The sequence below is a fragment of the Cucurbita moschata genome, unplaced genomic scaffold (genome assembly GCF_002738365.1).
Source record: "Cucurbita moschata cultivar Rifu unplaced genomic scaffold, Cmos_1.0 Cmo_Scf00030, whole genome shotgun sequence".
Classification (NCBI taxonomy): domain Eukaryota; kingdom Viridiplantae; phylum Streptophyta; class Magnoliopsida; order Cucurbitales; family Cucurbitaceae; genus Cucurbita; species Cucurbita moschata.
Genome location: NW_019268546.1, coordinates 1,929,483 through 1,956,848, shown reverse-complemented (window position 1 = coordinate 1,956,848; position 27,366 = coordinate 1,929,483). Strand labels below are relative to the sequence as shown.

General features: G+C 36.3%; 4 protein-coding genes across 5 annotated transcripts; 1 reads left to right on the top strand and 3 right to left on the bottom strand.

Moving 5' to 3' along the window:
• Positions 1-1,118: 1,118 nt before the first annotated feature.
• LOC111464338 (subtilisin-like protease SBT1.4) lies at positions 1,119-3,682 on the bottom strand. Its single transcript, XM_023108501.1, has one exon. The coding sequence runs from the start codon at positions 3,620-3,622 to the stop codon at positions 1,307-1,309; it is 2,316 nt and encodes a 771-aa protein (XP_022964269.1). The 5' UTR covers positions 3,623-3,682; the 3' UTR covers positions 1,119-1,306.
• A 5,057-nt stretch (positions 3,683-8,739) lies between these two features.
• Positions 8,740-9,900, bottom strand: LOC111464570. Its single transcript, XM_023108840.1, has 2 exons — positions 9,544-9,900; positions 8,740-9,380 (listed from the first exon to the last, which is right to left on the bottom strand). The coding sequence occupies exon 2, from the start codon at positions 9,359-9,361 to the stop codon at positions 8,897-8,899; it is 465 nt and encodes a 154-aa protein (XP_022964608.1). The 5' UTR covers positions 9,362-9,380; positions 9,544-9,900; the 3' UTR covers positions 8,740-8,896.
• A 2,160-nt stretch (positions 9,901-12,060) lies between these two features.
• On the bottom strand, positions 12,061-16,253 carry LOC111464260 (proteasome subunit alpha type-6-like). The gene is made up of 9 exons (XM_023108379.1): positions 16,079-16,253; positions 15,371-15,465; positions 15,193-15,274; positions 14,812-14,908; positions 14,501-14,559; positions 14,275-14,357; positions 13,382-13,477; positions 12,703-12,762; positions 12,061-12,472 (listed from the first exon to the last, which is right to left on the bottom strand). The coding sequence occupies exons 1-9, from the start codon at positions 16,152-16,154 to the stop codon at positions 12,380-12,382; spliced, it is 741 nt and encodes a 246-aa protein (XP_022964147.1). The 5' UTR covers positions 16,155-16,253; the 3' UTR covers positions 12,061-12,379.
• Positions 16,254-18,444: 2,191 nt separating this feature from the next.
• Positions 18,445-25,488, top strand: LOC111464262 (probable nucleoside diphosphate kinase 5). 2 transcript variants are annotated; one of them, XM_023108382.1, is made up of 4 exons: positions 18,445-18,628; positions 19,634-19,858; positions 20,653-20,733; positions 20,877-21,038. In XM_023108382.1, exons 2-4 carry the CDS (start codon positions 19,653-19,655, stop codon positions 20,968-20,970), a joined length of 381 nt encoding a protein of 126 aa, XP_022964150.1. In that variant the 5' UTR covers positions 18,445-18,628; positions 19,634-19,652; the 3' UTR covers positions 20,971-21,038. The 2 variants fall into 2 exon arrangements, 1 of the variants encoding a protein (XP_022964150.1); XR_002714003.1 differs by lacking the exons at positions 18,445-18,628; positions 19,634-19,858 and adding an exon at positions 24,620-25,488 and having other exon boundaries at positions 20,048-20,733; positions 20,877-20,981.
• Positions 25,489-27,366: the final 1,878 nt, after the last annotated feature.

The window sequence follows — 27,366 nt, the reverse complement described above, 5'->3', positions numbered from 1 at the left end:
GCCAATCTAGCAACCACCATCCTTCTTTTTCCTCCCTCGTTTTCTATTGTTTCGAGCTCTGTAGCTGTCACTATCAAGTATTGTTGGAAATACTGTTTGAGGAAGAAAATCATAAGTTGAAGCAAACCTCGATATTTAATATCGATTTCAATTCAACTGTGAGATAGTGTTCACAGTTACTCCTACCCTTTTTAATATAGCAATTGAGACCCCAAATTAAGAGTCGACATGTCGGCCATTAAGTGAGACTATATTGAAAGTAACAGGGGATCGTAACATGGTTGCTTTGTAAAATTTTGATTAAATATAAAGTCAAATTTAAATTCTTAAAACTTTCGTGTCAAGTATATTAAGTTAAATTTTTAGATTAAATTGCCTAACGAAAATGGAGTTTGAAATTTCACCTATTGAATTTTAACAATGAAATTAAAAGCAAAAGACACAATGAATCACACATAGGTCAAATTCTCTACCTTCTAAAGTATGTGAAGAGAATCAGATCAAATGCACCCATCCTTTTGTAGCGTTCTCGGTACTCATCCTTATCACCTAGTAAGAACTTAAAATTGTGTCCCTTTCAGTCCGACGACTTATACTCAAGCATCTGACCCCACTTAGAAAAGAAAGTTCTAGAAAATCGAGACAGAGATTCTAAAAAGAGAGTTTGAGAGCCAGATCTGAATGAATTGAAACCAATATTATAGGGTTATAAGTAAAAAAATAAATATCAAGCTTCTATAGCATATAACTAAGGGTACGAAGAATTGACGACGCCTCTTGAGGTTGCCACTTTATTTCTCTCGATACGAGGATCATGACTTGCTCTCTTTATTGTAATGGTTGTGACATTCTCCCCCACCCATTTAAATTAGTCATCGTCCTAGATCGCTCTCTCCCGGCACAATCACATCCACATCCCAAACGGTAAGATTTAACATATTTCAAAATAGAACTCTTTCCAATATTTTCTTGTCTTCCAAACAGAACAGGAATGGGACGTTGTCTATGCTTTAGAATTCAGGAGACAGATTCCCTGTTTATCTCACTTTGATCCTAATTCTGTTTCAGCTTTCAAGCTACAAGAATCAATTTCAATGGAGATTCACATCACACAAGGATGAAGATCAATACGATTAGGGTTTATTGCCTTTGAGTTTCAGATATCGAAGATTATTATAAAGCTTCATACTGTTCCATACGATTCAGAATAATCTAAATGAACAGTATGAGGAGCTTTGGAACCCACCTACAATGGCGGACACCAAGGTTACTTCTAAAATTCTTATTCAATATCAACAAACATACCTTACATTGATGCTATGTATCCACTGTTGAACGAGACAGCTACTGGACTCCTAACAATGTGACTTCCATCACTCCATTGAATTGACCCGAAGCTTGCTGAGTTCTTGATTCCATTGATTTTGGTGAATGTAATCTCATAAGACTGTGTCCGATCCTTTGCGCTGAACTCCAGCTTGTTTGGAAGAACAGTGATTTCCACTCCTTGTGGGGATTCTACCTTCACTTCATAAACAGCATCAACTTCGTCTCCGACATTTGTGACAGTTCTTGTGTATTTCACCACCTCGTCGCCGTCGGAATCGAACACGACGGCGAAGGATGGGTAGTTCAGATTACCAGGGCTGGTCAATTTGTGTTCACAAAGTTGGGCGTATGGAGAATCCTTCACGAAAACAGCTATTTGGCGAGAGTCGTAACCAATCGAGCAGAGAAATGAAACGTAGTCCTGAGGATTGAGATCATAAATCAGGCCCGGATTCAGAGCTTTGTTGGGATCGATGTGGCCGGCGCCATGAACGAACGGATTTGATTGTTTGCTGGTGGAGAGATCTGTGATTGGGCGGCCGGAAGAATCCAAAGAGTAAGAAGTGGTGACCAGAGCAGATTTGATTGCCGCTGGTGACCATGTTGGAAAAGCCTTCCGGAGCAAGGCGGCGACGCCGCTGACGTGAGGGCAAGACATTGAAGTTCCAGAGATGATATTGAACTCGACTCTTCGCGGATCGATGCTTAGACTGGTTGGACTGCTGTAGCCACTCCACCCGGCCAAAATGTTAACTCCCGGAGCTATAACGTCTGGTTTCAGAATCTCCGCCGTCCTGTAGTTCGGGCCGCGGCTGGAGAAGGCTGCGACTCTCGGAGCTGGAGGCGAATCGCCGATTACAGTTCCGCGAAACACGATTGTAGCAGTGGGACTCGGATCTGAATGGATGTAGTCTTTAAGTGTGTTACCGGCGATTTCTCCAATCATAGTTCCCGGAATAAGATGTGAATCTGCTAAGAGCTCTTCGCCGTTTTCCTCCGTATTGGCGAGTATCATACCAAGACCTCCGGCGGTTTTCACGGCACTTCCTTTGGCGACTCTGGCGTTCCCTCCTCGATCACACACGACGATCTTCCCGGCGACTTTCGACGAATCGAGAGTTCCAGAATAACAATACCTGTCACCACAATCTCCAGCATAGACCAACGGAAGCTTGGAATCACCGAGAGGATCGCCGGAATAGAGCGATACGCCGCTGAAAACCCTACCGTCTCCGAGAATCACATCGGCGAGAAATTCTCTGTCGATTGTGGAGGCACCGACGGTGATGATCCATGGAGCGATGTTCACAGCCGTATAGGGACCGGGACCAGAGTTTCCAGCGGAGCAAGAGACGACAACGCCGTGCTGCATCGCGCCGAATGCTCCGATTGCGATAGAATCTCGATAGTACGCAGGGGGCCGACCGGAGGATCCGACTGAGAGAGAGATGATGTGGACTCCATCTGCAATCGCCTGATCCATAGCGGCGAGGATGTCAGAATCGTAACAACCAAGTTCCCAGCAGATTTTGTAGGCAGCAATACGAGCTCTGCTCGCCATGCCTCTAGCTTCTCCACGAGCGTATTGAAAAAAACTCGCGTTCTTGACGAACGAACCTGCAGCCGTAGAGGCAGTGTGAGTCCCATGGCCGTCCGTATCCCTAGCAGATTTGAAATCTGATGAACCTTGAAGCGATCTTCGTACAGCAGACTCGTATCCGGAAAAGTACGCTCTCGCACCAATAATCTTCCGATTACAGGCCGAAGCCGAAAACCCTACCCCAGTCTGACAGGTGCCTTTCCAGGTCGCCGGAACCGGAGAAAGTCCCTCATCAGAGAAACTCGGTCGTTCCGGCCAAATTCCAGTATCTAAAACGCCAATAATCACATCATCAGCATAGTTAGTTTCCGCCCAGAGCCCTTGGCTATCCGCCAAACCTAAGAAATGAGGCGTCCTAGTCGTATGAAGCTGACGGACTCGATCAGGAATCACCGAAATAACTCCGGGAATCCGACGCAGTTCCGCCGCCTGAGCAGCCGTAATGCGTGCAGAGAAACCATTAGCGGCAAGTTCGTAGCTATAAAGAAGCTTCGTCGGATGAGGAGAAGGAGAGAGTGATTCTAGAATGGAGGAGTGCCAATGATGATGAGAGGAAAACAGAGCAGGCTTCTCCGATTTGGAGACGTGAACAATGAAGGTCTCCTGATTTTGCAGCGATCGAGAGAAAATTACAGGAACAAAACAGAGGATGAGGAAGAAGAAACCCGAGGAACAGAGATGGAGATTCGCCATTGAAGGACCTCTGCTCTGCAATTGGAGATAGATTCAAAGGGCCACTGGAGAAGTAAATAAATATAAATGAACAACTTTATAAGGTCCACTTTATTCCACGTCAGCTTATTGTTATTTATTTGTTATTTTTTTAGATATTTGTTAATTGCACGTTTGGAGTTTGTTACAAACTTATTTAGTTTTATTTAATTCAAATAAATTAAAATATATTAAAAGTAATTAAGTTTAATATTTTTTCAAAATATATATTAAAATTAAATTATAAATATGAATTAAATGTGGGTCCCTTATTTTAAAAATATATAGAATGAGACAACCAATGAATGGGCGACACGTCTTCAGATAAAGATTCTTTATGGACGGGGAGGAATCGTCTACATCCTGAATTATGATAAGACATTGGAGGGTATTTTTAAAAGTACTTTTTTTTTCTTTTAAAAAATACGAATATTTCGTAAATTGTCTTTTTATAGCAAAATAATAATATTTTCAATAAAAATAATGCATCACTCATTAAATAAAATGATGAATTAAAAATAATTTATCAATTTTTATTAATTATTAGAGATTTAACATCAACTTTATAATAATAATAATAATAATTAATGTATTGATTCAACTTTACAACAATAATAAATGTCATTATCATTTAAATTATACAAATTATTTATTATAAGCTATTAGTTTTAAAAATATAATTAAAAAAGTAACCAGAAATTCAAAGGATCATAAATAAAATATTTAATATTTATTTTACACAAAAAAGGTAATGAGTAACAGATTTAGAAAATAAATCATAATTTAAATAAATATTAAAAATGTGTTTAATAATTAAATTACATTTTTGTCGTGGATGAATGTAATTCAGATCTCAAATATGTTATGTAAAAAATTACATTTTTGTCGTGGAGACTATAAATACCTACAATATGTTATGTAAAAATCAGATTCGTGGATGAATGTAATTCAGATCTCAAATTGAGACGTTTTCCTTAGAAATCCGTTCATCATATTTGTCATTTCTAAGTTTCAAGCAATTCTTGTGGTAGAATTGCATCCGAGTCATTCAATCAAATCTTGATCAAGTTCGATTGTGGAGCGACTCAATTTAGAACAAAGTTTCCAAATCTTGAATCTTCGAGCATAAGAGCTAATCTAATTGTAGTCTTATCTCTTGGTTGATCCGAATTTTGTATAAGAAGGTGTTAATTACTTTCATAATTTAAAGGTTCTTGCTTCAACAAAAGCTTGGATCGTTGGGCTGAAGATTAGAGTTGCCTTATCAGTCTGTCATCAATATTATCTCCTTTTCCAGCTTAAGCTATTGCCACGTACTCAGTCTCAGTAGATAAAGGAGCAACACAATTTTGAAGCCTAGACATCCAACTCATTATATCATCCATGACTTGCTCCCAAGTTAGTTGTATCCCCTAACTATAGGGCATCATCAAGGGACTCTGGTTCTCTTTCATCAACCAGCAACAAACAGTGTAATGAAGATGAATACCTATCTGGTACTCTGATAGGTCTGGATGATCTTCTCAACACCGGCTCAAGTGTCACTTGCTCCACCTCTAGTTCCTCAGCAATAATCTCAGCGATTTCTCAAGTATCTGCGACAACATTACTATGTGAATTATTCCGCAATTCAACCTCAACTCCCACTTGCTTCTTGTCCCAAAACCTTTCTTCTCTTTGTCCTTGTACAAGAAATTTTTATCAAAAGTCACATCACAATGTCTCGAGATTTTCTTATTCTTGACATCCCAAAACTTGTACCCAAACATGTCAGAATCATAGCCTATGAGGTAGCACATCACAGGCTCAACGTCAAGCTTGTCACTCTTCTTTGGATCAACACAAACATACGTAGTACAACCAAAAGTCTTTAAGCGAGAGTACTTGAGTTTTTTTCCTGTTCATACCGTTTTTGACAACTTGAACACTCCAAGGGTAATGGCAGCCCTCCATTGATCAAGTAGACTGATATATTTACAGCATTGACCCAAAATGTCTTTGGAAATCCAGAATGAATCCTCATACTCCTTACCCTCTCATTCAATGTTCTGTTTATCCTTTCAGCAACACTATTTTGTCTTGGTTTACTTGGAAATGTCCTCGTTAATCGGATTTCCTCAACTGCACAAAATGCTTTGAACCAAGACAAAATAGTGCAGAAACTCTCTTTGTTATGGAGTAAACAGAACATTGTCACATTTAATCTTCAAGCCAATCTGATTTTCAACGTCAGCTTTTCATTTCTTGGATGTGGCAAACACATCTGACTTGTGTTTTAAGAAATAAATCCACACCTTCCTGTTGAAATCATCGACGAAGGTGACATAGAACTTTGATCCGCCAAGTGATGGAACTGGAGATGGCCTCCAAACGTTTGTTGTATAGGTGCTATCCAATTGACCAATAGAGATCAGATTCTTCTTGAGACCAGAAATATATCTGACATCCTTTAATGTTCATTGATTTTCTGCGGGAGTTTTTATGAAGATATTCCCATTTCTTTCGGTCTCCAAGGCTTTGTTGTCGGTAAGATACGCATTCTCGAAAGTTCCAGATTTGAAATTTCGAAACAACTCCTTATTTGGAGACAAATGAAAAGATGCACCTGAATCTAAAATATAGGATTCAATCGGACTGTCCAAGCTGAGGATTAGAGTATCTTCAATGTCTTTTGTTGAATTTATAGAATCATCATCCTCCGATTTTTTATTCTGCTTTCTTTTTGGTCTTGTACAATTTGTCCAAAAGTGACATTTTTCTCAACAATTCCAATATGTTACGTTTGATCTGTTTGAAATTTTTTTACGATTCTCGGACTTTGATCGACCTTTGTTTTGGCCCTTCAATATACTTCTTCCCCTTTGGTCAACACTGAGAGCACTACTAGATGAATCCTCAATTTCTCGTTTGCGAATACTTTCCCTGAGAACTACATCTTGGATTTTATCAAACTTCAGTTTTTCAGATCCTCAAAAACTGCTAATCGCAACAACAATAATATCCCACGACTCGGGTAAATTTGACATCAAAATCAATGCTTTAACTTCATCTTCTATATTAATTTCCACCGAACTCAATTGACTTACAATCATATTGAATTCCTTTATATGGCCAGCAACAGATCTGACGTTGTTCATAGCTGACGGTTTTTCGTACATATTCGACAACATCTTCAACAGATCTGACGTTGTCTTCTCCTTGATGATGTTAAACGCCACATTTCTGGACAGTGTCAACCCGATCAATCCTAGGGTCTGACGATTGTTGAGTTTCCACTACTCAATGGTCATGGTATCAGGCTTCACCCCCAATAGGGGTTCGTGAAGATCTTTCTAGTATAGATAATCTTCAATCTGCATCTTTCAGAAACTGGAATCAGATCCATCAAACTTCTCAATTCCAATATTTGGACTTTTCATCTTCATAGATGGTGGGGAATCTCGCCTAGCTCTGATGTCAGCTGTTAGGATCGCACAACAACGCACACACTAGATCTAGATGAAAACCAAGTTTTATGCTTTAATTAGGAAGATTGTTAGTGGTTTTTAACTTGAGCAGAAAGTTTAGGAACTAGCTAGTGCTTTCTCCACTATAAATATTCATGAGATGTATGCATTTTCCACAATAACAACAAAGAGAATTGAAAAGCTAAGTGCTTAATGTTTCTGTGCTCCAAAAGATCTCTCCACTCAAATTGCTCTTTTGCTTCTTTTACTTGTTTCGACATATTTCGATCCTGGGTCATATCCAACAATATGAACATTTTCGTATCTATTTTTAACATGTATAACAATGGGTATAAATAGGCAGCATGCTTCATAACCCAACAAAAAGATATCACCAAGCAAGAGAGTGAATAGTACAGACTCTTCAAACCGAAAGAATCAATATTTATGAGTAACTAATCACATATCTTATCTGATAAAGCAAAAGTAGAGATTTGATTCGAGCCGAACACGAAGGCCCGAGGAACTTGGTGAGTCGAGAATACCACCAAGCAAGAGAGTCAATACTAAATGTCAAACAATCTCTCATCTTTCTTTTGTCTTTTCTCACTTTGTTCATTTTGGTGCTTTTTAGGAAGGGTTTAACCTACTTGTTCTACCAACTTTTGACTAAGATCTGAAAATGATCAAATTTCACGCATCTCGACTAATCCACGGGACAACCACTTGTCTCGACTTCATTTAGTTGTTGAGGTACTAACTAAACCATAGGTAGAGATAGCTACTACGACTTTAGCTCATTTCTTCTAAACCTATCATTATTGAATAATAATTATAGGAAAAAAAAAAACCAAACTATTCATAAAGTCGAGATTGCTGTAATCTAATTGATTTTTGGCTGCTTTTAATCAAATTTATCAACAATTTGTCCTCGTTCATATCACTCATTTGATTAGATAGGTATGACGAACTTTTGCTTTCTTTTCGTTCTTTTCACATTACACCAACCATATAATAACTTTGTCACAAATTATGTAATATATATATATATATTATTAATTAAAAAAATGTGAATAAGAAATTGATGGATGTTCAGGAAGCAAAATTTGTATAAATATAAAATTGAAAGTAAAGGTATGAATGATTAATAGAAAGACTAAAAGAATTAATCATTAAGTTTCAATAATTCATTGGGATAGAAACTTAAAAAAGTTGACAAAATCAAAGAAAATAACATTATATTATCATATTCTTGATTCTTCTTCTTCTTCTTATTATTATTATTAATATTTATATTTTCTCTCATTAGTTCAATTATTAAGAAGAATCTCCTACCAAAAAAAAGGGAAAATAATGGCACAAAGTCTATTTTTAATACATAGAAATAAATAAATATAATAAATAACACATTAATGATTAATAAAGACAAATTGAGAGGGTAGTTGGGTGTTCTATTTGCAAGATTGTATGAAATTAGATGTCAGAATTGATGGAATGATTGAGATGCTCTTCAAGGACAAATTGTAAAACTATCAATTACCCTCTTTGTTCTTTCTTTATTATTGTTATTATTTAAAATAAATAAACGAGATTGTTCCAAATTTGCCAATTCTGACTGATAGTGAAACCCGCCATGGATGAAGTTGTAAGGTATAGTTTAGGCTTTTGATCAATAAGTTTATTTATTTTTTGTTTTTTTGTTTTTTTTTTGGAATACAGAGTATTATTGGATCCCCAATGTTTTCAGTTTGATTGAGATTTTGGGTTTACTTGATCCTTGGAAGGAATCCTTGTACCTTTTATGATTGATTCACGAACCAGAGAGGGAAGAAAGACAACTTTCCGATCGAGAGAGCGACGGCAGCCGAGAGTTTTTCTTCGTCGGGCTTGCAGGCATCGACCTCAAACCGCGTGAGGGAGAATCTAAACTGCGCTTCAGAATCTGTCGCATCGCTGTAATCAAATGCACCGTCGGATTTGGAGGCGGTTTCAATGCAGTGAACTTCTTGCAAAGGTTCATGTGATTTTCCATGGCTTCTTCCGCCGTGATTAGTCTACCGGAACGGAGGATTTCGTAGTTGATCGCTTCGGAACACAATCCGCAGATCCAATTCCTGTTGTAGCGCTCGCGAACGCGTTCTATGTACGCTGGTGTGCATTCCTCTGTAAGTCCGCAGCAATAGCATTTCACGAACTCCGCCTCCATGTGAACGATTAGCGTCGTTGACGCTGTTTGAGGTTCGATGATTGAATCGCTAAGAACGGTCGCCGACATGTGATTCCGCAAACAGAATCTGAAATTAGGATATCAAAACAGCGTTACACAAATCAAACGACTACACTACGATCTATAAACAACGAAGAACCCTAGAAATCTCGAAACAACTGCACTACGATCTGTAACCAACGAAGAACCCTAGAAATCGCGAAATTCCTAAAATCGAAGAGAGGACTCACCAACAGAAGCAGATTAAAAAGAGATATACAAGAATTTCCTTCTCCCTCCGCCTAATTACGAAGGATTCTTCCACTGCTATTTCGCCTTTTCCCACTTTCCTTCTTCATCATCAGTCGATGAAATTTCACAGAGGAAAACCATTTCAAATTCAAAATTGAACTAATCTCAAGACGAACCAGTTCCGATCAGAGTCTTCGCAAAGAAAAATCGAACTCTCTCTCACTTGTATTACAATCAGAATCTTCGAAGTGGATTCTTCGCGGTGTTCTTAGCGGGTCTTGAAGTGAAAGTTCGGCGAAGGAGAAAGGGCGAGGTTTGGAGTTATGAAGAAGAGATTGAGAAGAACATGAAACTTCGAAGGGTTTATAAAGGATCTAATTCGGTTCGACCACGTCAGCAAATTTTGCTGTCAAAATTTTGAGCCGTTGAATATTGGACTGCCAGCTAAGCAGTTCCGGGTTCGGGCTATTGTTAGTAAATGTGTGCTGTTATGGAAGGTTTCCTCTTCTATAATCAACTAACCAATGTTTTTCGGCCACGTGTACTCCATCAAACTTGTACTGTACGTCTACGTTCCAAATATTCCTCCACGTAATTTCCTAGTTGTACTTCCCCTTCACTTCTCTCGAACAAATAAAGGGCGTTATTCATATTCAACCAAGTTTCAACATTACAATTGTGACTGTTACAAATGTACGGGGTCGGGTAATTTCTTGGTCCTCCACTCGTACTTGTGAATTCAAAGGCCCGAATAGCAAAAAATGCTATTCGGGCAGTAGCAGATCAAGGCATACAACAAGCAGAAGTCATGATAAAGGGCTCTGGTCTCAGAAGAGATGCAGCGTCAAGAGCTATTCGTAGAAGCGGTATACTCTTAAGTTTCATACGGGACGTAATCTCTATGTCACATAATGACTGTAGGCCCCTGACAAAACGATCGATCAGATAAATTTTGAGTTAGTTAGATTGATGACTCGAACAACTTGAATAGGATTACTTACCAATACAGATGAATAAATTTATTTAAGATCCACACTAATAACCCTAAATTATTATATAATTAAATTTTGTATTAAGGAACATTACCGTCCTAATCAATTATTATATTTAATAAATCTCCGGTAGTACAATGAAATTCCATGTTTAATACGTGTAAATTTAAAACAAATTATTTATTTAAATAAATCATATATATATATATATATAGTAAAAGAAAATTAATGTCAATGGATTGAATGAATTGAAAATGGGGCGTTTCCGCGCTACTTTCACAAATGGGAAGGCGTATTATGTCATTGATGTTAATTAATAATAATTAATATTATAAATTCATGAATATTTTAAAATAATAAGAAAGCAATAATAATTGGGTTAGAGAGATGAGTAAGTTTTTAACAATTTTGTTTCATTTTTTTTATATATATATAGTTTAATATTTAATAAAATTATTAGTAAAATAAACTGCAAATATACTGATTTTTTGTTTTGTTTAAACCATTTTTAAATTTTAAGTCAATTTTTAAAAGCTTGTTTTTATTTTTAAAATTAGTTGAAATGCAGGGGTATATACCTGAGCGATGAAAAAGATTCGATGATGGAGAAGTCCCATAATATCTTACGTTAATAATGAAATATTTCAAATATAATAATAATAATAATATTAAGAGAAATTGGTGAACCAGGAATTTCGGATTCAAGTAGCTGAAATTATTGCTTTTGCTTTCCATATACAATGTTGAAAAAGACGTCTAAAATGGTGAGTTTAAACTATAAATTCCTTCACAAACGAATGCTCCACAATTCCTTTCCCATCAAATCTTATGCTCAAATAAAATAAATTTTAAAAAATCATTTGTTCTACTCGAAAGACTGTGATGTCCCCAACCACATTGGTTGGAGAGGAGAACAAAACACCGTTAAGACCATTTATAAATGTGTGAAAACCTTCTCGACGCGTTTTAAAGCCTTGAGGAGAAGCTCGAAAAGGAAAGTCAAGAGAACAATATCTCCTAGCCGTGGATCTGAGTCGTTACAAATGGTATCAGAGCCAAACACCGGATGATGTGTCTTTCTCGCTATTCTCAAAGGGAGATAGACACGAGGCGGTGTGCTAGTATGAATGCTAGCCCAAAGGGGGTGGATTTGGTGGTAGTCCCACATCGATTGGAAAAAGGAACAAGTGTCAACGAAGACACTGGCTCCGAAGGGGAGTGAATTGTGATGTCCCCCATTGGTTGGGGAGGAGAACAAAACACTCTTTATAAGGGTACGAAAACCTTCCCCTAGCAAACACGTTTAAAAGCCTTGAGAAGCCTGGAAGGGAAAGCACAAAGAAGACAATATCGGCTAGCAGTGGATCTGGGTCGAGTCGTTACAAAGACCCTCTGATAATTTTTGGCTGTATGGAAACCCATCCTTCACTTGGTTCTCATGTGTCAAATGATTGATGATCTAGAAAGACCTTCCATTGATAATCTTTCTTAAGAACACATTAGAACTGTCAGTCAAATTTTGAATATAAGAACTAAAACTTGCATTTTATAGGGCTTAGAAGTATCCCAGAGGAACTTAACTTAATGAGTTTTTCTCTCTACCATGATGAATGAGAGAGACGGTTCAAAATCTACTTCCCCTCATGCTATATGCTAACAGAAACTTAGTTTAAGTGCGTTAAATCATGTAACATGATGAATTCCTCAGAAATACAAATTCTAAAGATGACTTTTGTACTGTTTGTAGCATATATAGCACGAATCAACAACTGATCTTCTCATATCTGTTGGCAGTCGAATGTTCTACAACTTCTTCAGTTCGTTTTTTTTTGCATAACATAGATCAATCTCGCTCACTAATGGCAGTCAAATGTTCATCAATTTCTTCGGTGCTCAACACTTTGAAGATGGGATTCCCTGACCTAACAACTCCCACCTATAAACGTTGTGAATTCGTTCGGGTTATCGTCATAATTATGGTGCAATTGACAGAAAAGAACATTTATAAAGTGGAATAATGGCAATGACAATAACATAACAACTTGTCAACATGGTGGAAGCTACCATGTCAAATCAGAATTTGAATCTAAGACCGATCATGTAACATTCCATTCAATAGATTCTGGAGCATATATGTGGAAAAAAAGAAACCATGAAATTTAGTACCTCAATCTCATTGGCCTTGAAGTCCTCTTGGAGCACAGATTGAAGTGCAGAAATTGCAGTCTTAGACAAGAATTTGACGTGAAAAATTAGTCATAATCATAAATATGTTGCCACTTGTATCAAACCCGTGCATAATGGAAGAAGATGAAATGAAAATAACAAATAGGGAAATCAGGTCCAAAGTTACTTGAGAGAATATTTCCAATGTAAGTCGTTCTCTTTCTAGGAAAAATAACTGTGGACAAACACGGGTTACTCGCAATTACTCAAAAAAAAAAAAAAGTTTTTTTTCGGTGACTGACTAGGCTGGCCTGCATGCAACTCGATTTATCACACAAGACAAGACCCTACTACATTTAATTGTCAAGGCAACTCATTAAATATTAAAATCATAGGCAGAGGTAGCTGCCACGAGACATGGTTTGGAATCATTCCCTCCAAGCCCTTTCATATGGTTTGAACTCTTTCCCTAAGGTTTTTATTAGGGTTATTAGGGTTTGAACTCATTCCCTCTGAAGCCTTTTATAATTTTCAGAAGCCTTTTATAATTTTCAAGACCCTTATTGACCACGGAGCCAATCTATGATGGTTAATGAGAAAAAATTATTTTCAGGCAAGGAAAAGAGAAAACGACGTGACCGGTACAATGTCTGAACTTTTGAAATGAAATGAGATCTACCTGCACGGTCTCCTCATAAGTAAAAGCAGGATCATTCTTCATTTTCTTTTCCAGGAAATTAATAGCCTCCTGCTCCTTAAGTCCAGCACTAGTGGCCTAAATCATACAAGTCGATCCGCATGGGTAACCAAATAATAATATCAAGTTAACAGGTAAAAGAAGCTAAAGCAGTGAAATACGTAACAAACATGCCAAAGAAGTATGCCGGAGAAGCAACTAAAGCAACAATCAAATCAGGTAGATTGTGTAGCAGCTCAAGTGCGTGTACTCTAAATAGGAATGATGCCCTATGCATCACAATATATATATGACGTTATATCAAACACTGGTGCACTCAAACAATAGAATGTACCTGTATATAAATCAATGTTATTTAGAACAGAGTTTACCTAGAAGCAAGACGGTATCAGAGTTATTTATTTGTTTATTTAGTACAACAATTCGTGAAATGGGAGATTTAAACCTCTAACCTCATGATCAAGACGTATGTAAACTCATGTTAGCAATATAAGAGTAGTTTTTTCCTTATGTTTTCCTTTACTTTTTTAGGAGCCTCAAATTGATGCAGAGAAAAGATGAAGCAATATTTTTTAAAAAAGTTATCCATTCCCTAGAGCCTAAGAAACCGCACCAATCTATCTACCTATCCATCTATATATATATATATATACACACACACACACACACCGATACAAGCTAGTTTGACTACAATCTGTAGAGATTTAGTTCTTTTCTTATTTTACCAACATCAACTGGAAAGCAATTTTAATGAAAAATTTTGCTATTGTGGCATCCGTCAATTGGGAAATATAATATTTTTGACATAGGTACAAATTGCAAAATGACATGTAAAATTACTGACCCAGTCATTTTTCTTCTAAAAGATTACGTACCTTGTGACCAAAGAAATGACCAGCAGGATCGCATTTATAGAGGCGAGGCCCATACTCATCGTCAATGCCTAAAACCATTGCCACTAAAGAAAAACCAGAAGGAAAAGAAAATTTTAAGGGATAAATAACGACCTGCTCAAAAGCTAATGCCTAACAGATTATAGCATAATATGTTCAACTTTCAAGTACAAGTGCATCTAAAATAAGAAATAAAGCAGAAACCAACCAACTCCAAGAGGTCTCATGTAAGCATGCTGGGTATAGACTTGTGATTTATCAGCAATCCTGCAGAAGAATTGATTCCAAAATCATCAGTCCAGTTCCTTGAATCATCTCCCAAAACTCATTGATTGATGTCCACGTATCAAACTTTGAAACAACATATTTTCACAAAAGTGTTTATGCTTAAAAGCCTTGTCTAAACTTGAAAGAGATTTTGTAACACAGTTGACCATTGCCACATAACTGAGGACAAATAAAACACCAGCACTTCCTCAGCAATTGGTTACTCAAAAAGTAAGGAAATAATCAGAATACCATTTAGCCAAAACATCCACAGGCATCTCATAACCATATCGGAATCGAAACTCTGCTGCTTCATTCCTTGCTTGTTGAACCAGTGATCTGGCATCAGCTGAGTGGCATATAAAAAGTGGATAAGGACTATGTGGTACTTTGAACTAATAACAGTACAATTTAGAGTAGAGAAAATTATTAGTATGACAGACATCATCATACACATAAAAAGACTAGTTCAGGAATAACGTCAAGGGATTCTTAACGAGCCAGTTAATGAGAATCGGATATCTTAATGAGTACAGTTCTGCCATTGCCTATGAAGCAAAAAGAGATGAGAAATCTTTCTCGAATTATGATGTTATCTTGAATAACTATGAAGCAAAAAGACATAAAAGAAACCTGTAATGCCAGTTGCGAGTAAGCCCAGATACTTAGTGATGGAGAAAAGGTGAGTGACACTTGTCTGATCCAAAAGTTTATCCTGCAAGAAACATGGGAATTACTATAAGGGAGCCAAAGTGTTGAGCATTATACACGAGAGTCGAGGAAGTGGCACGGCCAAACAACTAATACTCACAGGGACCTTCTTCTGAGTTACAACACAAACCGAATCCTTCCCTTTGACGCCAATCGAGGTAATTCCAGCAGATTTCACAGCCTTGAATGCATACTCTAGTTGGTCGTTTCAAAATGAACAAGTCATGAAAACATAACAATGTTGACAAGCTAAAACTCGAAACCAAATGGAAAAATGCATGATAAACCTAAGATCGTTCAAAATGTAGGCGTCTGGGAGGTTATAACAATTTACTGACTGGAAGCAATTCCATGCGCAGTCCTTTCTAAAACAATCCTAGACGTTAAATCTTGATTGTCAGGGAATCCAGCCTAAAGTTTCCAAATATTTCAAAATTACACCGTACTCTACAAAAAGCTATCACTAACAGATCAAAAACCATACACTACATTACACCTATAAGAGAAATACCTTCATTGTCGCACATAAAATACAAAATTCGATTATACGTTCCCCTAAATTCTGTCAGCAAATCACTAAATGAATTCTCTCGACAACAATATTCACTTCTAAGAAACAGCGTCACATTTCAGAACGGAGATATTCCTTTCCGGGAATTTTCACCACTCAAACTCAAAGGTCTAGCTAAATCACTTCGGAGGCAATGATTTGCAAACATTAATTGAAAATAGCAAACCCTAAAAGACAGTTCATCTGGTTCGATGGAAACAAAAACGAGATCGGAGAGGACAGGATTGCATAACATACCGACTTGAAATAGGCGGCCTTCAGGGGAGAATATAGTAATGTGACGATCGTATCCTCCTCCACTCCCACGGCTCATGGCTTCTGGTTCCGATGGATTGGGACTGTGGAGAAAATGGTTATTGAGAGCTTGAAGAACTATAACACAGAAGCCGCGAAAAACTTTCTCATCAAGAAAACCAGGCAGGCTAAAGTGGCTTCCAAGGTTTTGTTTAATTTTCCTTTTTTTTTTTTTAAGATTTATTTTATTTTTTTAGACAAAAAAATTAAAACTAGCCACGAATTTTCTCTTCTTTAAATTTACTTTTTAAAAAAAAAAATTTACAATAACTTAATTTTTATTTAGTCTCTTATATATATATATAGATATGACGTAATTCAATTATTTTTTTTTTCACCTTTTATTTTATTTTATTATATTTTGACCTCCAATTAAGTTGAAGTTGGGTTAAACATTAGCCCAATTAAAATAATGTTTTTGAACATAAAAAATTACTAGTCTTTGAATTTTCATTTACTTTTAAATTACATGTACTTTTAAATTTAGAACATGAATATTCATGTAATAATTTTATCTTTCTACTTGAAACTAGGGTAAAAATTTTAGTTAAATTTAATGAAAGTTTTTACCTCTACCTTTACAAATTAATAAATTAACTACGAATCCAATATGTTTAGAGAAAATCTAATAATTGTGCGTATAATTTTAAGAAAATAATTTAAGTATTTTAGGATTTAAGAAAATTATTTAAATATTTTAAGAATAAAAATATCTAACTATTTTTTAAAAATGATTTACATATTTCAAGAATAAATTGTATAGCTTCTGTTATAAATACCCTCCACTTTCCCAAAGTTTTGATTCTAAGAAATCACACAAACAGTTTCAAGTGGCAAAGTGTAGTAATGTTCTATAAGGTGTTTGGTAATCTCTTCTCAAGTGAATATTTTCCAGAAAGAATTATGTTCAACAATCTAGTATAAGAACGAAGTTAGTATAGTTGTTTGATCTTTTGGAATTCTTAGTTTTGTATGTGGTTGCATCTTTATCTGATCTTCCACATCAGAGACGATTTCTTGAGATCGTAGTGAGTGGGTTTCTTTAGTCGTGAGTAGTTTGTGACACTATAAGTTTTGTGTCGAAAGAGCTTGCTTAGTATTACTGAGGTATAGCCAACACGATGGGTGATTTTCAAATCGTTGGAGGAATCAACAAACTCAACAACAACTACAACATGTAGACAACATGCATGATGTCCTGTTTACAACGACGTGACCTTTGGGAGGTTGTTGGAGGGAGTGAAACTATGTCGCTAGAGGAGGATCTTGATTGTGTCTTACGCGAATGGAGAATTAAAGCAGACAAAGCAATGTTTGTCTTGAAAACCACAGTCGGATAAAAGATGTTAGAGCACATTTGGAATGACAAAACACTGAAAGAAGCACAGGACAAGTTCATGATACTGTTTTAAAAAGAGAACGATACAAAGCTACAACTTCTAGAGAACGATATGTTATCAATTTCACAACGTGACATGACGATTACTCAGTACTTCCACAAAGTCGAGTCGATATGACAGAAGACTACTTAACTAGACCCCAAGTTCATTATTGGAGAAGCTCGAATAAAGAGAATTATTATATATGGATTGCAACCAGAATATAGAAGTTTTGTTATTGTTGTACAAGGTTGGCCCGTTCAACCATTGCTTGTAGTGTTTGAAAATTTGTCAGTAAGCCAAAAAGTCATGGTTAAACAAATGGGAGACATCACATTTAAAGGGTGAAGAAAGATCACTCTAGCAAGTGAAAGTTGGAGATCGTCTACCAAACATGGATACAAAAACGGTGACAAAGTAATAAGTCATCAAGGAACTGCACAACTTTGGAGAGCTCAGTAGAACAACAACAAAAGTTCTCGTGCAAAGAAATTTGAAGGTATTTGATACAATTATGGGAAAAATGGCCCCATGTCTAAATTGCTGGTCCAAGAAAAAGTCTGTCGAAAGTAATGTGTCAGTGTAAAAAAACGAGATAGATGATGAATGAGATGTAGAGGTACTATGTGTCATAGAAGAAGACAAGCTATAGATATTTAATACACACATATTCATTATATTATTTATTCTCCAATTATGAAAATAAAATTTTCTTTGTAATACATATTTTACATATAATATTTTATTTTAGTTTATTAATATTAAAAAATTGAATTAATTATTTAATAGATTTGATTTGAGTTAAAAAAAAAAAATTATTTACCCCAACAATTATATTGATTAAAAGAATGTTTTAATCTCAGCCAATCATCCACCCTGTTCACACCTCTAATATTAAAAGAGAAAACAATCTCAGCAATTGGTGAGGGAGCGTTATTGTTTCAGAACAAATCGTCTAATCCTACGGCTTCCCGTGATTTCCAAGTTACCGCCATCTTCTTCCTCTCTATCTCTCTCTCCCCTCATTCTGTACTGCTTTCAACTTTCCCGCCATTACATTATTCTGCAACTGCTTCAGTTTCTGTCTCTTTCAACTCGGCTCTACGAATCGCAGGTACGCGTTTCAATCGGTTATGGCATAAACTAAAGAACGGAGGTTAAGAAACTGCAGGATTAGTTATCGTTCTTGAAATTACGGACTATTTGTTGAAACGGATTGTATGCTTAGCTGTATTAGTTGAGTTTTTGGAAAATAACTGAGTTCGTTCTCCGGTGTGGCGGCCTCGGATGTTCTGAATCCAGTTGATTTTTTACTTTTCGAACTTGATGCGATTGCGAAATGTCTGGTTGATTCCCGTGCTTTTGATGCGATTTATATTGTTGTTATGGCAGTTTTGATCAGGAGATGATGATCTGTTTAGTTTTCTGTTGGTTTTCGGGATCTCTTTTTATTCTCCATTGTTGATATCGCTTTTCTGGCGTGTAAGTAATGCTATGGCGTCGTGTTTTATTCTGAAGATTTTCGATCATCTGGTTGCTTAGGTCCAAGGGATCGAGTATTTGTCATCGTCATCGATAGTCGTACTGTTTTTGTCTAATTTGATATAGCAGCTAAAGTTTACTTGGTACATATTGACATCGTTTACTTGTATCTTAATGTAGAATTCGTGTTGGATGACTTAATTAATCGGATGTACATTCAATCAATAACGATGGAAATAGAAATAGAAATAGAAAAAGAAAGAAGAAGAAAGAAAATCCATTTTTATTAGCTATAGATGATTCTGTTGAGCAATTTCAGAACTGTTTTCTTTTTTGGTACCTTTAAATTTAATGATATTAATTTCACTTATTTTCTTTATCTGTCAGATGGTTTTCTTTTTTTGGTTGTGCTGCCTTCTGTTGAAGATTATTGTCGCGACACGAGCATTAAATTGCCTTCTCCATTTCTCCGTATTATCATCAATTATATTAAAATCGTGATATTTTATGTGACACTTTGCTTTTTGATCTGTTAGACTCTGACATTTTTACTCGTTGTAACTTGTTTTTCTTTTTTTGACCTTCTTCTTATTCACATAATAAATAATTCGTACAATATTGAATGGCGTGAATTTAGGTTCGCAAGTAATGGAAGTATGGAAACGGAGAAAACTTTGACTATGGTAAAACCAGATGGGTTGCATGGTAACTTCACTGATATAATTAAACTGGCCATTTTGAAGTCAGGCTTCAGAATTTTGAAGGAAAGAATAATGGAATTGCATGAAGATAGAGCAAGTCGCTTTTGTGCTGAACATTTGTCAAGAAGCTTCCTTTCTAGTCTGGTCAAATACATGACAAGGTATGTGTTGAATCTTTGAAATGTTGCCAAGTTTCCTCTGGAAATAATCATTTGCATAATTTTATATGTTTTTGTTAGGAATCACGAACCTCCACAATAGTATAGTATGATATTGTCCAATTTAAGCATAAGCTCTCGTGGTTTTGCTTTTGGTTTTCCCAAAAGGCATCGATGTATTTCTTACTTATAAACCCATGATCATTTCCTTAGTTAGCTATTGTCGGACTCCCTCCCAACAATTATCGACTGTTTTGTGGTACTGTCGTATCAATAGTGATGTTGTACCTCAAAGTATCTTTATTATTGCTTCTTTATGCTTGCATTTGAACTGCTTTCCTTGTTTAATTTTCTAGCAAGCGGTGGATATCATCTTCACTCATGATTAATGCAGCAATCACATGAACAGCTGTTGCACTCGAAACAACAATTTGAAAATGCTGATATTGAGATTACGAATTCATGCAACGACTATTTATCTTACTTTCTTTTCAAGTAATTTCAGTCAAAACATTAGCAACATAGTGAAGTTTATGATACGTATCTCAAGCTTAAGAGATGTTCGTTAGTGTGCTTCTCCACCTCAAGCCATACCTAATAGTTTAACTTAGTTGAAATGTGGATCTTTGAATAGCAGAGGACATTAAAAATAATCTGGTGGATTTTTAATCTGATTTTTTATGTAAAGGTTTTAAACTAACATGGAATCTCTCTAGAATCGTGCAATCCTGTATTTCAGTTGGGTGTCCTTCCTATGTCTAACACTAATCGTGCGATCCTGCATTATGGTTTTGGAGAAACAAAAATCCAATCGCAGATTGGCGTGCTATGATTGGGCCAACAGATGCATCTAAAGCTAAGGCTACACATCCCAACAGGTCATAATAAATTTTTATCTGTGTCCCTATATATATGCTTTGCCTCCTGAGTATGAGACATGAATTCAATACTGATGTCAATATAGTTGCTACCAGTTCATTTTTCGTTTTGGTTTTCACAAGGTTCTTTTGCATTATTTCAGCATTACAGCAATGTGTGGCTTGGATCAGAGAAAAATTTGTGTTCATGGTTCAGATTCTCTTCAATCAGCAAAAAGAGAGATCATTTTTCTTTGATGAGGAAATTGGTACTATCTATTCCCTATACCTTTTGTATTTAAAATGCATACTAATTTGTTTGTGCATGATCTATTTTTGTCTTTTAGTACTGCAAATTTTTACTGTCACATTTATATTGTTCATATCATCTTGTGATTTATATGGGCAGTCATATAACTATCTTTTAATATCATAATCCTATAAATGAAAGAAATGATTTTTTATTTGTTAATGTAGAGTTGTAAGATACGTTATACCTGAATTTTTGGTGTTTTAAAATCAGAAGTTGTAAATTCTAGACAGATAGGAGACATAGGAGGCATAGGTGGGGAAAACATGAAGCTGGATTTATCAGCCATTCACGACCAAAAACACATTTTAGTTTACAAAGAATTTATCATTATGTTTCTCACAGGAAATGACGAAACAAAATTTTTCTTTAGTTCTCCCACAAGACACGTTTGTATCTTGGTCCATGAAAGCATACTTTCCTTTTCTGTTACTGTACTTTTGACTGGTGGAATGGTTGGAAAACATTATTAATTTTAATCATTAATCTGTGAGTGTATAAGCTAGACTAGTTCTTGTACACGCCTCTATATTTTGATTAATCAGACTGAGAGGGAAGATTTATGCCACACGGTGTCTTCGACAAGGTGATCCACTATCTCCTTTTCTTTTCATCATGGTAATGGATTGTCTCAATCACCTACCGACAAAAGCAGAATACAAAAGGGAAGATAAAAGGTTTTCAAATTGGTAAGGAAGACTTAAAGGATCAACCCACCTTCAGTTTGCAGATGATACAATCCTCTTTTCTGATTTGACAGATGTGTCTTCCATAAAAAAACATGATCGAGATGGGAAAAATCTTTGAAGGATTCTTTGGAAAAAATATCAATCTCCAAAAAAACAAAGATTATGGGCATCAATATTAGCACAAAGATTATTGAAAAATTTGCTAACATATATGGTTGTAAAAAGGGTGAATGACCGAATATATACCTAGGATTACCCTTTAGAGGAAGCCACAAATCTTTTTCCTTCTAGAAGACTATTATTGGAAAAGTAGAAAGAAGGTTGTCAACATGGTTATCATGTTATACTTCAAAAGGTAGAAGACTCACCCTAATACAAGCCACATTATCCAACCTCCCCACTTCATGTCTCTATTTGAAGTGCCACAAAAAGTGGCTTTGGATATAGAAAGATTATCTTGAAACTATATGTGGAATGATGACCCACACCTTATTCGATGGAATGGTCTTTTCTCGATAAATAAGAACAAACCTCTCATTGCAAAATAGATATGGAGATATCATTGTAAAGAAAACGCCTTGTGGAGAAAACTTATAAGGGCTAAATATACTCCTACATCATGCAAAAATGAACCCCTTTCATCTTCTGCAAAAGGGCCTTGGAAATACATAAAAAAATATTAAAACCTCATCATCAACCGAATTCACCATAAGGTGGGTGGTGGAGGAAGCACATCATTATAGACTGACTTATAGATTGAAAATTCCATGCTAGCCTTGCGATATCCACTTTTGTGCAGACTCTCTCATAGCCAAAAAGTCACGGTCAAAGAAACTTGGGATGTTGTCAACAAATTCTGAGACTTGAAGCTCGGTAGGAACTTAAAAGGCGAAGCAACGAAATGAGCCGAATTAAGCCTTTGACTTGCCCAAGTGGTTTTGTCAAATGAAGTAGACTCATTGACTTGACTCCCTAGTGTTGACAGGATATTCTCTACAATGATGAACATGGGGAAAAAGTAGAAGCAATAAATCCCAGGCTAGCAAAGATAGTATGGAAAGGATATCACCCTAAAAAGGTGAAGTTCTTCCTTTGGGGAATAGCGCATAAAGTCATTAGCACAAGTAAAAAATCTTTAAAAAAAAAGTGTCCGACATGACTCTTTTTTGAAACTGGTGTCTATTATGCAAAAAAAAGAAACGAATCACAAAGTCACTTATTTATGCAATATCCACATACGCTCAGAATTTCTGGACACCGATTCTCAATATACTCGGATGAATCTCACATTTTCTAGGGAGGTAAAGGATTTATTGGACATGGCCTTAATGTACCATCCTTTCAAGAATGCAAAAGTTCTACTATGGAAAAACCTCATCATGGCTTTCTTTTGGAATATGTGGAAAGAATGAAATAAAAAAATATGCGCAGAAAAGACAGACTTATACAAAATACTTTGACAATGTTGTTTACCAAGTTATATCTTGTTACAAACTGTCTAATATTTTTACTTCTTATAGTTATACCTCCCTTGTTGGGAAGGTTTTTTTTTTTTTTTTTTTTTTTTTTTTGTAAACATGGATATTATTTCTCACTAATGTGGGTTGGTGCAGGCCCTCATCCAATTTTCTTTTGGAAATTGGTCAGCTGATACCGTGTATTGCGCACTGCACACACTCATTTGTATATTTGTATGCTATTGTGGATGCTATATTTATGATCTTTTGCTCCTTTTGAGAAAGGTTGGTTTTGTTTGGATCCTTAAATGCTACTATTAGGGAGATAAACCATAAGTTGGTGATGAAGGGTCCCGTGGCTTCTTTAGTACTAGGAAGATCGTTTGCTGTAAGATTCCTAAAGAAGTAAGGTTCTAACCGTTCTTTTTGGAGATGAGGATTACTAGTCAATTGATGCTTGGGGACATGCAGGCAGTCATAAGAATTTTAAACTATTCCAGATGATTTAGTATCAATGACCTGGTTGAGAGATAAATCCGTGGTTCCATGAGTAGAACCTATCAATGTTTATAAATTCATGTAGATTAGCCGTCTTAGTTATAGAGGACTGAAGTTAAAGGTAAATGGAGGCGAGTAGTTTTCCCTTTCCGATTTCCTTTTTGTAGACAAATATTCCTATCACAATCAAGTTTGATGAATTTCTCAGTCCTCAGATCTAACTGACCCTCTCAAGGATAGATGTATGAGGAGCCGAAAAGTAAGTAGCTATGGGAGAATATGATTTAACGGATTATTATTTTCACTGAATTGTGTAGGAGGGTCTACGCTTGGTGTTTGGACATCACCTGGAACGCTGGCTCTGTACACCGAATGAATAATCATTTGGAATTTTTTAAGATTCGTTTGAATATTATTTGATTCTTGAAGCCACTTTTTAATAGCAGTTTGATTTTAGATTTTGAAAATTATGCTTGTTTTCTAATCGCTTCCATCTCTTCCCAATAGAACATTTGAATTTTTAACTCCTCCTCATCACTATTATTATAATATTTTTAATATTTGTATAAGGTCAAGCCAACTTACTTGTACCTTGACTATTCTTAGACAATTGCTCGACCCTATTACATTTAACTATCAAAGTAACAAGATAAAAGTCCTAAGGAGGTGACCACTATGACTTGAATCAATTCTCTCAAGGCCATTTACTATTTACACTGGTCTTTATTGGCACTAGTGATATGAGAACTTTAGTGAATTGGCTTAAACTTTGGTGAATTGGCTTAAGAACCATTGATTATGCAGTTCCTAAGATCAATTAATTCATCTCAAATGGCTCCTATGATCAGATCTACTAAGCCAACCCATTCTAGTTACATCTCAACCTTTATTATTCAAGAACCTGTTTATAACGAGAGTGCAATAATTTTGCCAATCAATACTACATGAATCAGAGAGCAATGGAGAATGGTAGAAGGTAAAATCTCTGAAAACCCGAGGAAAGCATAACAAAGAAAGAAAAGAATTGTGCTAAGAAGTTCCATCTTAAGTACAATAGGTGCAACCTTGGACCTGGGCATCTGGCTTTCTTACTTCCAGACCCCCTTTTAAGCATCCAATACCGTTTAAGATCTTTTACTCAGCTAGGGATGACACTTTTCTAGATTGGCATTCCCGAGTGCATTTTGATGAATATGCAAAGGTGTAAATGTAAATGTAAACGTATAAGAGAATCTTTAATTGAAAGGCGTGAGTCCATTTTACCCCGTTGTAAATTGTAATCCGACCTAAATATGTATAGCATGTACATATGACATCCTTATCATGCCATATTTGTCCTATCGACCTAGATGTCTATTTACATATCTTAATATGTAGATCTATGTACTCCACATTTGTTTGATCTGAATAAATGTGGTGTACATATGTGCGCCCCTTCAGACCTTAAAAACATTGATCTTAAGTAACCTTTCACACTTTGTTTGCTCCAATGTAAACTGTAAAGTATGGGCCTATAGCATCCTTTCCGTGCCCCCTTTGTCCCGTTGCCATAAGACTGAAGATTGATTGGTTTTACTTGTTAGCGGATTCATGTAGGAAAGTGAGATTGTAGTTTTGTAACCCATGACTGCTACACTTTCAGATTTACGTATATATAATTTTGGATATTTAGGTTAGCTTTATAGATTGCGAGTATCCCATAAAACAATTAATTTGATCCTATAGCATGTTTATGGTCGGAGATTTAATATCTTAGATGATATCCTTGTAACAGCCCAAGCCCACCGCTAGCCGATATTGTCCTTTTTTAGCTTTTCCTTTCAGGCTTCCCCTCAAGGCTTTAAAATGCGTATGCTAGGGAAAGATTTCCACACCTTTTTTCTCCTCCTCAACTAAAATGGGACATCACAATTCACCCCCCTTCAAGGCCTAGCGTCTTCACTGGCACTCGTTCCTTTCTCTAATCGATGTGGGACCCCCACCAAATCCACCCCCTTTGGGGTCCAGCGTCCTTAATGGCACATAGTCCGGTGTCTAGCTCTATCCCATTTGTAACAGCCCAAGTCCACCGCTAGCAGATATTGTCATTTTTGGGCTTTCTCTGTCAGGCTTCCCCTCAAGGCTTTAAAACGCGTCTGCTAGGAAAAGGTTTCCACACTCTTATAAAGGGTATTTCGTTCTCCTCCCCAACTAATGTGGGATATTACAATCCATCCGTTAAACATTTACATTATCTTTTTGTAATTTTTCCCTTCTTTTTCATTATGGCTAGAATTTCTAGCACTTCTATATTAGGATAGTTAAAAGGTTGAAATCACGGATAGGGGTGTACAAATAATCTAATATCCCATATAGAGGGTGTACAAATAATTCAATAGCCCAAATAATGTGGTGGACCATCAACCCAAATGGTAAAGGTTAGGTTATATATTTTTTCTGCTTGGGTTGGGTTAGAAAATTTTTTCAATTTGGGTTGGGTTGATATTTTACTAAGCCAAAATTTGGTTCGGTTGGGTTTGGTTTGTGGGTTGAGTTTTTCTTTGTTTGGTTCAACCAAACGGAGCTGGATTCCTTAATTTTAAAAAGTAAATATATAAAACTAAAATGTTACAACGTGCGTAGTTATAACCCTAACACCACACCTAGTCACCCATGTTGGCTCGTGTCGTGTCCCTCCCTCTCTCCTTCCCACTCTTAGATGCCGACAATCGACCCACACAGCCATGCCACACAACCAGCAGGCGGTAGCCACGGTAACAATCAGTCATAGATGTTAATGGTCAACCCACACACCCTTCGACGCTTTCCCTTCCTCAAAACTCTCACTCTTGCCACCGTCGCTCATGTTGAATGCTGACGCCCATGCTTGGTTGCAACCCTAACGTTCGTTGGTGATCCAACCTAATTTTACTTAGAAAAAAATGGAGGGTTGAGTTAGGTTGAATTGGAATGTGAACCTATTTCGGTTCATTTGGATAGCGAACTTGATTAATTCAAAATTTTGAATTAGCCCAAAAAAATTTTCAACTCACCACGTACCCTCCTAGTACCAGATCTCAAATTGATGCAAGTATAAACTTTTGAACCACAGTGTCACCTTGAATGTATGCTTGGATTCTGGTTTTCTGGACCACATGGCGCAAGAATCCTATTTTCAATTGGCGGTGTATGCTGCCTTGCATTACGGGCATTGAAGCGAGAATTTTTTGAACCCGTGGGCTTCAGTTTGATTTGATAGGATTTAGGTTTCAACTAACTTTTCTCCCGGGATTTTTTATAATTAATCTCCATCATGTTAATGCTTGGAACATCTTTTTTCGCTGGCGGTTTCTTCTCTTCTTCTATGACCTGGCGTCAATTTCTTGTACTAATCATTTTAACATTTCAACCTCCATCAAATATTCTTGTTTTGATGTGAATTTGAGCTCATAGTTATAGTTTAGAGTTTGTGAGACACTCTTGATCTTAAGAGTTAAGAGTTAAAGGTTCGAATTCATACTTCACATGTTAAACTAAAAAAGTTTTATTTTGGTCGTCGGAGTTGATAGAGACTCATAAAAAATATTTAGTTCCTTTAGCCATTACTATCACCTCTTTCCTCAAGATGATCATAACTAGAATCCAAATCACAAATTGTCAATCCTATCAAGGAATGATATAGAAACATACAAGGACCTTGTACACAACCAAAAACCGGATA